This window comes from Chanodichthys erythropterus, chromosome 8, assembly GCF_024489055.1.
Source record: "Chanodichthys erythropterus isolate Z2021 chromosome 8, ASM2448905v1, whole genome shotgun sequence".
NCBI lineage: Eukaryota > Metazoa > Chordata > Actinopteri > Cypriniformes > Xenocyprididae > Chanodichthys > Chanodichthys erythropterus.
In genome coordinates this window covers 7,126,322-7,139,008 of record NC_090228.1, presented here as the reverse complement: position 1 = coordinate 7,139,008, position 12,687 = coordinate 7,126,322, and the positions used below count along the sequence as shown (strand labels likewise).

The following is a 12,687-nucleotide window of genomic DNA, read 5'->3' as shown; positions in this document are numbered from 1 at the left end:
GCTTTCCGTACGTCTGAGCTCTCAGGGCCTTGACACGTCCTTGTTTTAGTCTCCTGGCTCGGCCCAGCTCAGGTTCCCCTCTTTGATTAGCAGAGACATTTGCATGGTCACTACACATTTTTCATTTTAGAAGTCATTATGCATTAGCGCTCCTGAGCGCCGAGCTTGACTAATCCTGATGAACTGAGTAGCGGAGCTGAAGGTCACACTCCATCCCCACTCATATTCATATTCAAACAAATCCAAGCACCATTCTTCATTAGACTGGCCCCAAAACTCAACCACGGAGGGAAGCGCACACACAAATACACTTTCTTTCTGTCTTTCTTTCTTTCAGTCTGTCTCTCTTTGGGGAGAAAAGGTGTGATGAGGGAGGAGGCAGTGGAGGAAAAAAAAAAAAACAAAGGAACAGAGCAACAAAGTCACAAATTAAACAGCTGCATGTAATTATGCAAATGTATGCTTACACCTTCAATGTTATTAAACCTTAAGACACATTTGTGATGTGTAATTACCCCCAGGTTCAGCCAGGGTTCTGCGCCGGCCTAAATGACAATATAAAGACCAAAGCATGAAAATACAAGAAGAGATGTTCTCATTACACCCATTATTTGTATATTTAAATGAGCTATGGACTGAATAACGAACGGTCACCTCGTCTGCACCGCAGCGTGGCGAATACAATAAACATGTAAATTTCAGAACAATTCACCAAGTTTATTTATCGACCACAGCTGACTGTGTGTAAACCGAAGTTGCATTTTCGCCTTGAACATGCCGCCGATGAGAAATAGAAATCAGGATATGGCCCTCAGCCTCTCATTAGCTTTTTAGCAGATCGACAGATGATATGCATCTTCATTTCATTGCTTTTCCAAACAAAAAGACGAGACAAAGTTGAAGTTTCGGCCCACTCACTTCCGAGTCGCGCACAATGCTAATTCCAGCATTTAATGCCGGCGTTTTCTGCATGATATATCAGAGCTTGAAAGATGAAAGCAGATAAGTAATTGCTCTCCTGGTTCTTATTCTTCACTGACAACCCATAAATTTAATTTTACACACACGTTCATTTACATTTTCGAGTATATGACATGATAATTGGCGGAATATAACACCTCCATTCCGTGGGATACTGCGGGGGGCGATGATTGACAAGCCGGGTGAATTGAAAGGAACAGAGGCTGAATTGCTTCTCCCCGGAATGATTTCGCCAAGACGGGGCATAATTAATGAGCGTTTGCCAAAGGGTCGAGCCGTAAACAGTCGCAGACAATAGGTCTTTCCCTTGCAGGATGCCAGATGAAGAATATGACTGCGAGAGGCAATGATGCAACCCAACGAGTGCTAGAAAACTTCACAGATAATGCCATTCTTCACAAATCAAAGCATCAACTTCAATCATCTGCACTTGAAGCACTCGTGCTGAGAGAAAATTTACTTATAGATGACAACTGACATCTCTCTTTCTCGTTCTCGTTCGTTTTAACAACAAGCACCTTCAAAAATGACAATCCATGAAGCTTTGATTTCTATTGGAAAACTACAAATAAAAGCTGATCTCCATTGACCTGCTCTTTAGATCCACAAGGCTCGTCACCTGAGAGAGAGTAGAACAAATAGCTTTAAATTGGTCAGTGATGAGAAAACATCAGTGGCCCTCCTGAAGAATGAGCAGATCATTACAGGGCTCTCGCTATGCTGAAACGGGTCTCGACATGAGAAAGGTCAACTCCACATCATAAGAACGAAGAAACGCAAGACTTGCGCCTTCCCACATTACCTAAAAAACACCAAATGTCCCATTGGTGTATTCCAATGAGAGAACGGTGTTAAATAACCATAATTAATATAAGAGCAAACTAGCCAAAACAGCTAGTGAAAAATGACTGGATTCTCTATATATGCACTATTCATTGGCTTTATAAATGAAGTTTCCAGATCAGATGTGTGCAGACACATTTGAATTGCTGAATCATGGGGCCGATTCACAGGACCACTTGCCAGAGATACTGTTCAGATAAATAAAATGAGAAATGGGGGGCGTACGATGGCAATTACTGTAGCAGAAAGCGACAACATGTTAATTAAGCAGTAAAACCTGTTTAAGTTGGTAAATGTGAGAGTTAGGAAAAAAAAAAAAAATAGATTCTTATTATCACTGTCCCACTAATTAATCTCATGGAACAGGGCTTTTCCTGAACTTCGTTAAGGATCCTGACCTTTCCACTTTGGTAAAGATAGCATTGCTAATTCAGTCAATAATTAATGGCTCCACAGTCAAGGGTTTTTTTTTTTGGTGTAGTTGTTTTATTAGGGAACCGCACACTCATGTATTCAAGAGCGTTTGACAACATAAACAAACACATAGTTGCACTAATCTAAACCTGAAACACGCTAACATGCATACACATTTAGGCAGTGATCGTTTAGATTAGAAGATCAATGCAGACCCTCCTTGAGATCGGAGTTAAGTAGATTATAGCAATGTTTTCCCAAATCAATTTATTTTACAGTTCAGCAAAACAGTATGGGTAGTGTAATGCACTTCAAATGATGATAGAGTGGATGCGGCCTCTGTTCGAGGGGATACAATAAACAATCCGCACAGATTTATCACCATGCAGATAACCACACTTCCACTTCTGTCAATAAAGAGATGGATCAAATGCTTCCCAAGGGGAAGAGCTGAAATCATGCAACAAAACTGCTAAATGTCAAATGTCTTATACCACTAGTGAAATGTTTCTTTTTTACATTTTTTCAAACATTACACAATGTTTCATTATTAATGTATTATATTATTAAAATACAATTGGTAACGTAATTATAATTTTAAAGGAAAAAGAAAACCGACCAAATGTGATCTTCAAGAGTTTATAAGATAAGAATGAGGTCTACATGACTCTGGAAGTTGTCCTCCTTTGTTTTCCTCAAATTTGTTTCTCACCGTATATGAAACGGAGCATCGTGTGGTATTTACAGGGAAATCTGGCTCACTCTGTATCAGCCCCCCTCCTCTTCTCTCTCTTGAAAGCTTTGTGATGTCGCAGGTAATAGGGAGTCTGTTGGATCGCTCTCCTCGTCAAGTGACACGCAGTAAATTACACAAGCTTCAAGCAGCTCGCTGAATTATAGTTCATCACTTGGAAAGACTTCCCACCACCGGGCTACACGTATCAGATCTGCCAGTTAGGATCCAATTAACACCCTGGCCAGAGTAATCAGACTGCATGTGTAAGGGCTGCTGGAACTGGTTTATTACTCCCATGCATCTTCTGTCAGAAGGTACAGTTGTTGCTTCTACATCAAAGCTGTGCCATGGCACTATTCCCCCCCCAATTCCCACCGTTTCACTGGTTCTTGCCTAAGGGTTATGCTTCAACTTCCTTTGCATCGCAATGTGAGTCCCTGCAAACTGAATCCCTTGCAATTTACACATGCTGCCCACTAGTTTGGGTAACCGGGGTAAAATAGGATGTTTTCCTGGCTCCCAAAAGTCAGAAAACTGCAAATGTGAGGAATTGACCCTCCTTTCAGTTTATGAGTTGGAATTCGAACTGAATTTGCCACACAAGTGCCAAAGCAAGTGTTTTAATCACACTAAACAAATACAAATACAAATTTTACCACTTATGAAAAGACTTTGTCAAGACAACATTCAAAGCTTTTCTTGCCAAACTTTGCAAAGTCAGCTTAACTTTGAATTTCAATTTATTTGAATTCTACTTTCTTACACTCAAATTCAAACTGCAATTCTGGATTACTTGTGACCTCAATTCTAATTCAATTCAAATTCAGCAACTGAACTGAACTTAAAAGGCACTCCAAATTCTCTTTTGAATGGCGCACAACTCTACTGTTGGGCAAACTCTGTTAATAATAAATGTTAATATGAGTCCCCTTTTATAAATTCCACTGGCTTTGTGCACGGTTCCAGTTGGCGGTCTGAGTAGATGAATTTTAAGGAACATGGCGCAGGAGTCTGACGCTCAGATGAGCTGTGCGTCACTGACCTTTAAATCGGCGACACTCTGAGGATGGCTCACTGCTCAGGAAGTGATTGGGTTGAGCTATCTCGCGCTTCTCTCTACTCTTGGAATTCGTGCGAGCAACGAGCCGCTCAGCCTTCCTTCCCAAACGCAGGACCGAGGAAGCCTCCGGAAGGATGCTTGGTTGTGAAAAAGTTACATTAGCAGAGTGTGCTGGGTTTAAAATGAACAAAAAAGGTCAACATATTGGAGGTAGATGTGACGTGACAGAAACAGAGAATGTTTGTGCCATAGTCGCATGCTAGTGAGGTGAAATTGCTTTGTTAGGTTGTTTCGCCTTGTTAATCCTGGGATATCGCTCTCTGAGCCCACACCGCTAACAGGTCAGAGGTCAACTCTACCTCTTTAAACACCTTTCTGACACCTATATGGCTGTATTATATCATCACAACAGCCCGATGTCACACGCCCACATGCCTCTGTTTGTTCAGCATCCTCCTGTTAGCTTCTAACTGCTGTTTCGTCAGTATTCAGTATCGCTAACATGTGTTTTCACACTGTTAAATGCCCATTCTGCCATCAGGACGAGACGGAGCCAAACAAACAAACCGGCATGTAGCTTATAGTTGGAGAATGGCAGCTGGGCTGATTGGTAGGGCAGGAGACACAATTGCCAGTCGCGTAAGCTTTCTGTAATCCCCCTTCCCTTTCGTCCTCTCGCTTTTTATTTGTGTTTTAAATGTCAGTGTATAAAACGCACAGGAGATATTGCCACTCGGAGGGAGAGGCGCTACGATGCGAGAGGACTGTTGTGTGCCTTGGGAAATCCTTGTAAGCAGCATGGAGAAGGCACAAGGATTTACAGGGAAGAAATAGGTGTTTATTGACTTCTCCTCTGGGCTTACGGGGTAATAATAGACCTGTCACATTACGCAAATGTGGAAAAGCGGCTTCTGAGCGCGTCAAAAGCGTGAGATGAGACGCTGGATAGAATTAGTCATCCGACAGGCTTTAGACACTAATACAAGTAATTAAAAACGTGAGCTCCAGCACTTAGATGCTCGTGCGGTAAATAATTTATACGCCATGATCTATGGATCACTTTCCCTGCTTTTCCTGGACAGGGAAAGGGGCGGATTCATCAGTGTCAGAGACTGAGCAGGTGTTTACTTTTTTATATAAATAAGTCATTTTTCAAAATGCTTGTTACTTGGCATGTCTAAGTACATGCAACACAATCTGAATCGATTTACCGTAAGCATATAGAGGTCAAAAAGAAAATATATTTGAAGGAATATTCCATGTTTAGTACAAGATAAGATCAATCAACGGTATTTGTGGCATAATGTAATTACCACAAAACATAATTAAGGCGCATATTACTCTTTTTCTTTCGAAAAAAACTAAACTCTGGGTTACAGTGAAACATTTACATTGGAAATTAATGTGGACAATCTGTAAACATTAAAATTGTACTGTTTAAGACGTGAACAAGATGTGTGTTAACACAATTTTAATTTGAAAAATAATAAAAAACCTGAACATTTCTGCTTTTAAATGCTTAAAAAATCTGCCTTTTTGACTTTTGTACATTCCTCACCTTAACCTTAACCTCGTTTTTTTAGCAAAGAAAAGTTAGGACCAGTCAAAATCATTTTTAATGATTTCGACAGCTTAATTTTTATTGAACACAAAAAATATTCCTTTAAACATTGGTTTTGGGAAGTAAACAATTACTAGACATTCAGGCGATTAAAACAGCACCAAATAAGTTAATAATGTAAAGGATCGACAGCATTGATTAACTACAGCCGCAAGACAGTAGTCAGCAAGCCCTGATTCATATTGATTCATATGGCTAACATGAGGCAAGGATGGCATAAGCAAATGTAAATATTCAATATTTACCATCCTCTGGTGTTATTAGAGTCAGGGGCTCGGTCATGGGCCACCAGTTATCACAGACCTTCCTCATCCAATATCACTCGGCTTCCTCTGGAAGTAGCGCACGGCAATTTGCAGTCACGCTGTGTGCCGGGAATCCATTCTCTGAGTATACAGACGGCTGCGAAACTACAATAGATACACGAAAGCGCATCCACCTAGGCTTTGTTTTACAACTAATATCTTTGCACAGAAGGGGGAAAATAATAAAATAAAAAGGAAAAACTTTGTTTTCCCAAATACAAAAGTCATATTTGCATGGATGGGCCTGAATATATTAAAAGTGAAAGGCACCAAATCTTTAACTTACGCATAATTAGATACACAAGGGTGTGACTCTTGGAAAAGGTGTTGCCATTGTTATACTCTGTGAAAATATTAACGATGAGGGTTAGTGCCAATTTTCCCTTCCTTTAATTAAATGCATGGGGTACTAATGAGGTAACCCACCACTAGCTGATAGCGCTTATTAGCAGGGAGGAGGGCAAGCTCTCTCTTGCACTTCATTTAAACCTAAAAATACGGAGCCTGGCAGATGTCAAGCGCTTACATAATTCGAGGCGGCGCATTTGTATTGTGGGGATGTGAGAGAAATAACACGTCGGCAGTCAGCGCCAGCGAGTAAGTAAACAGGTCTGGTAATAGGGATGCGACGTGCGCGATGCTGCTGTGACCTTTACCAAATCATTGACAACAGCGATGCGGCACAGCTGGAATCAATAATGGCAAATTATCTTGGAGGGGTACAAATGACAGCTAGTTAGGATATGCAATGCTACAGGAAGCCAGGAAGAGCTGCTATTTGCTATTGAATTGTAAATTATCTAATAGAAGGTTTCCAAATGCCTTTTATTCTTCGTTAAACAGGAAATCGTAATCTTTATTACCACAACAATTTATTTGACTTTCACCAAGTAAACTCTGGGTTACAGTAATGTTCAATGAAGTGAATGGTGCTAAAATGCTCACTGTTTCAGCAGTATTGCCACAAGAGGTGAACAATATGGGAGTTAACACGATTTAAACATGATAAAATCGATTACACATTTCTGTGTAAAGTTACACCCAATTTCACTTGTCTTAAAAAGTGAAACTAGTACTAGTACACTTGTCTTTAAACAGCTTAAATAATATGTTAACAGAAGTAGTAATGTAAGTGCTTTTATAAGAAGAAACACTAAACATTTCTGCCTTAAATTCCTTAAAGAATTAGTGTAATTCAATAGCAAGTGCCTCATCGTAACTTAGATTTTTTTTCCTTCTTTTTTTTAAAGACAACAAGGCACAACAAGGCAAAATAATTTTCTTTGTAGTAACCAACATTATGCCACAAATGTTGTCAAATGAGCTTGTATTGAACCTGAATATTCTTTTAATATGTCAACATCTTTTGTCACAGCAGAAATTTCAAGGTTGCCCAACAGAGGTGGTGAGGTAATGCAGCTGTAGACAACAGAAATGTTTCAGGTGTGAGGTCTTTTGTTTGGTTTCTTTTGGAGCAGGGCAGTCCTGACAGGTTGAAATTTTACTGACAGCTCCAGAATTACATTGCCAAATCAAACAGAGTAGCTGGAACAGAGGAAATCTTTTCCAGAGCGCCATGTATTATGGATGGACTTAAGAGATTAGCGAGGAACTGCTCACCTGCAACGGACGCTGTTTGTCGTTGTTCTTTGGAGATTTCAGGCCACTGCCTGGTTGCTGTAGGAGTAATTGCCTTGCTGCTTGTAGGGCCTGCAAAAAAGAGAGAAGAGAAAGAGAGACGAAAAATTAGTTTTTTTCCCCCCAACCTTTTTCTTCCCCTTCAACTCCGGCACACTCAAATATCAAACACTATGAAAGGTGACATCAACCCAGCGCATTCCATCCACTACACTATTCATTGTTGTTGATGAGCCATGAAGCGTCTCTCAAATATACATTTTTCATGATAATCCACAAAGCCATGATGAAAGATAAATACAGTTTGTCTAGCACCTCTGAAGAGCGCAAGGAAAAAAAGAAAAAAAAAAAACACACAGAGAGTGTCAGTGTTATTGACCTGTCTAGTGTGTGCTCAGCTGAAATACCCACTTCTCTGCAAATTACCGGCCCATTTGCATATTCATAATATCAATTTGAAGTAGAGGCAGGCGATGTGAAGTGTTCCTAGAAGCTGTAATTAAAGTTGACAAAATCAACATCAGATTACCTCAGGAGTGAATTAACAAGGAGTTGAGCATTAGCCGGGCCCCTGAGCACAAGGGTGATGTCGGCCCTTCTCTGCCAAATCACTCCAGATTCCTACTTCTCCAATGTCATATAACAATACAAGAATACTGGGTTGCTAAGGCAAGCTTCCCTATTGTTCATACATTGGCAACGTCCGAAAACTTAAAAATGCTGCCTTCGTAGGATGCATTCCAAGGTAGGAAGGCATCAAGCACGTCTAAATCCAATGTTAGCTTTACTTCCTGTCTCCTGAGATAACTTCACCTGATCGATTTTTGAAGGCAGCATAGATGTATCCTTCGCTGCCTTTGATATCCCACAATCCTGTGCTTTCCATTCTGTTGAGGTTTCTGGTCAGTTTGTGTGTAAATGTATGTTTTTGACCAACATTTTCCACTTCTGATATAATTTCTAGCGAGAAATTAGTATTGTGATAATTAAATATTTGCTTAGTTATCACCAAAGCTTGCTCTATTTTGCAGTAGATCATTAAACCATTACGCTGCCTCAGAAGCCAGTCCAAAATCCGTTTCCTTAGGTACCTTTGTGTGCAAACGCTGCCTGCAAAGTCACTGCCTATAGGGCAACAAGTCAGCTACCTAATGGTGCTTTTCCGCTGCATGGTATGCTTTGGTACGGCTCCCTTTTTGGTGCTTTTCCACTGCATGGGACGGCTTAGTACAGAACGGTATGGCTTGCTTAAATAGTACCACCTCGGTTGAGGTTCCAAGTGAGCCATACCGATACTAAATGTGACATGTAAACACTGTAGATCACTGATTGGTCAGAGAGAATCGTCACTACCAGCGTCATTGGATTTGAAACACGAGACACCAAACTCGCTAGATTTAAACAGTCAAGTAACAGCCACCGCATTATCATTTGTTCACGAAACTACTTGCTTTAAACGACTGTCGCAAGCAACTTGAAAAAAGAAATGGCTGCATCGTGGTCAGTAGATGAGATGCAGACTCTTTGTTTGACGAGGAGCAGATCCACAGCAGTAGAGGCAACTATAATGATCAGTCTATAATCCCACCCACTTTAAAGATGTACTAACTGCAATGGAAAAGCAAACCGAAAGTAAAGCGAACTGTGTGGTACCGAGGCGAGCTGAGCCGAGTAGTACCATGCAGAGGAAAAGCCTAGCAACCTCCCAGGACACCCTATCAACCACTTAAAAATGTCCTAGCACCCACATCACCATATCTCACCTTAGCAATGAACCATCACTCAGAGCATAACCACCACATCCCCAAATAACCTAGAAATACCCCAGCAATCACCCTCAACACCCTAGCAACTTTTGCATGGGCAACCATTTTTCCTTCAGAAAATGTTAAAGTCTTTTTATAATCTTCGTTTGTTGTTGTTGAAAAACATGTTACATTATATGTGTCAGACTGATTCCCGGTAGGTTGAAATGATGTACCTTACAGTGTTCCTCATGTATCTACAGGAATACTGATACATGCATTCAAAGGAAAGCAATTCTTTCCAGTCTTCCTGGAGTTGTATGTCGAACCGGAGACAGAAGTGAACAACGGCTCTGTGAACAGAGTTGCAGACGGCCTCAGTGCCCCAACACAAGGAGAAAGCAACAAAATAAATAAAGCAATATAAACAACACAATAACTTCACAGGTGTTTCATCTGTCGGGGAATAGGAGAGAGAAGGTCGAGGGGTGCGATGAAGAAAAAAAAAACCCTTCAGATAAAGAGTGACACTTCTTCCAGCAGAATCAAGGGCTTGCTTTATTTCCTGGTGCTTGCCAGTATCCATGACAACAGCTGCCTTGACAGGATGTGCATATGGCACTTCTCTGCCAGCTGGTGAGAACAATGTTTGAACTAGTACATTGAGATGCTGAGCAAACAGGGGGAGAGAAAGAGAGAGAGAGGTGAAGGAGAAAGAGAGATAGGAGGAAAAGTTGCCACGTCTTAACCCGCTGGGAAGACAGCCATCCCCCTGATCAATTATGAAGAGACAGGGCGAGGAGCTGCCACTGTCTGTCTGGCTGTGCGGTGAGGAGCCAGGCTCTCCGAGCTCCTGGTAAACAAACACAACACAGTGGCGCTGGGTCCTAACAGCATCGATCTGTCTCCTCTGATGCACACACACACACACACACACACACACATAGCCGTTGTCTGATACTTTAGGGGACACCAGGATGTGGAGAAGAGCTGGACTACTTCAGATCAGTTCCCTGTCCTGTCCTGTCTTTGAACAAACCAAACAGACAACAACAAATGCAAAGATGACCACCAGAGTTTTGAGCTTTGAATGTGGCATGCTTGTTTAACTGGTTAAGTTTTTGGGAAAAACTCAAGGTTTTAGGTTCTCTGAACTAATCAAGTAACATCCGAAGTTGGGAAGTTTGCAACAAGCAAGTTTCTGCACTTCATTGTGCCTTATTTTTCCATTTTAAAGGATACATTCATCGATTAGATATGGTACTTTCGGATGCATGAGTGAGTTATAAGTACCCTCGCCAACTCATTATCAGTTGGGCCGCGTGGATGAGATTGTAAATTGCGGGAGATTTCACGCCCATCCAAGCGGTGATTGTGATTGTGTGGCTTTAGTGGTCGGCTAATGGCTTTAGCACAACAATTAACAGGAGGAAATGTTTATCCATGCTCCAATCGATACAGACTCACTGTCCTCTGATGAATAAAAGGACAAAGTCAAAGAAGTCATTCAATACATGGTAGAGGTCAGGAGAGTGGCGCTTCCCACAGCACACGGATGGAGACATTTAATGGCTTTTCCAATACGAACAAACGCTGGCGGGGTGGTGGGGGGGTGTGTGTGTTGGGGGGTGAGACACTTGTTTAGAACAGTTAAAGGGATAGTTCACTCAAAAATTAAAATCATGACATTATTTACTCACTCTCATGTCAATCCAAACCCATATATATATTTTTTTTTTCAGTGAAATGCAAAGTTTTGGGCCGCTTTTTTTGTCAGTGTAATAAAGGTGAATGAGAACTGGTAATGTAAAGCTGCACAATGAGTTTCAGAGCCAGATAAGTCTGATTCGAATTAATTGTTTAGACTGGTTTTGTCAATGAATCGGATTTGTTTGTTTGTTAAGTGACGTGACGTGTAGCCAAGTATGGTGTCCCATACTCAGAATTTGTGCTCTGCATTTTACCCATCCAAGTACACACACACACAGAAGTGAGTATTGAACACACACCCAGAGCAGTGGGCAGCAGCGCCCGGGAGTGATTGGGGGTTAGGTGCCTTGCTCAAAAGGCACCTCAGTTGTGGGTAATGAGAGTGGAAGAGAGCGCTGTTCATTCACTACCCTCACCTACATTTCCTGCCAGTACAGAGACTTGAACCCATGACCTTCGGGTTACAAGTCAACTGTCTAACCATTAGGCCACAACTGCCTAATGGTTCATCTTTTGTGAAAAGAACAGACTAAACAGACAGCCAGTTCATGAACAACCAAATCAGATTCAATTAAATATGTTCACCAAATCAGTCTATATGATGAATTCGAATAAGACTGAACTGGTTCTTGAATTCAATGATCCAACAGGCCACAACTTGAATAACAACAAAGACTAAAAAAAAAAAAAAAAAGATTAAAGGGCACAAGACATATGGACTATAATGGTACTTCTTTCCCATTCTGGAGCCCTCAGTCCTCATTCACATTCATTACATGGAAGACAGACCAGGAAAAATTCTCCTTTTGTGTTCTACGAATGAAAGAAAGTTACAAAGGTGTGAAATAATGGGTGAGGGTGAGTAAATGATGACAGAACTTTCACTTTTTGCCTGAACTATTCCTTTAATGTTTCCAGCTGAAATTTTCATCTATCCTTGTTCTGTAATACTGCAAAAACATTCCTTATTAGTGACAACACTGGATTATATTACTTATATTTGCCCTTGTGTGAAACACAAGAATGCAATACAAAGGCATATTAGGTGCTTTCCAGATTCAACAAAGCAATGCAACCACTGAAGTTTTGCTGGACGCCTGGAAGCTGCTTGCTTTGCTTTGCTTTTCTTCGTTCTATAAGTTTTGTTGCTGTGCAGAAGAAATGCAGGCTGCCATCCATTAATGCACACATTGTATAAACAGCACAATGCATCACATTCCTCAGAGCTAGGAGCTCAAGGAGAACCTGGGCTGGAGCGTAAATAACAAGGCACTCAGGAACATATTTGATGTTGATATCTATCTCTAAGGACTGGGGTGGGGGGGTGGGGGGAAGAAACAAACTTGCACATTCAGTACAATGAAGCACACGTGGAAGACATGCACACAAACACATTATTGCGAGGGCTTTGCAATCCTTATGAAAATACGATTCGGCCCAAATGGATCAGCCGTAATTGGTTTCAGATAGCGAGGTCGAGGGGGAAAGGCGATACCGGTCACTATTATACGAAACTGAGGGGAGAAACACGAATGTTTACACAGGCGTTCTTCAGCTACGTTAATAGCCAAGCAGAGATCACCGAAGAGAAAAAGAGACAGGCGAAAGAAACATATGTCAACTCTCTCACCCCT

The 12,687-nt window shown here is 41.2% G+C and overlaps 1 protein-coding gene across 9 annotated transcripts in view; it reads right to left on the bottom strand.

Annotated features, from left to right (window-relative positions):
* foxp2 (forkhead box P2) overlaps positions 1 to 12,687 on the bottom strand; it is a 113,384-nt gene that overhangs the window by 33,923 nt on the left and 66,774 nt on the right. For all 9 annotated transcript variants that reach the window (XM_067391646.1, XM_067391645.1, XM_067391644.1 and 6 more), the window contains one exon: positions 7,581 to 7,670. In XM_067391646.1, the coding sequence (XP_067247747.1) occupies positions 7,581 to 7,670 (90 nt within the window). The remainder of the gene's footprint in view (positions 1 to 7,580; positions 7,671 to 12,687) is intronic.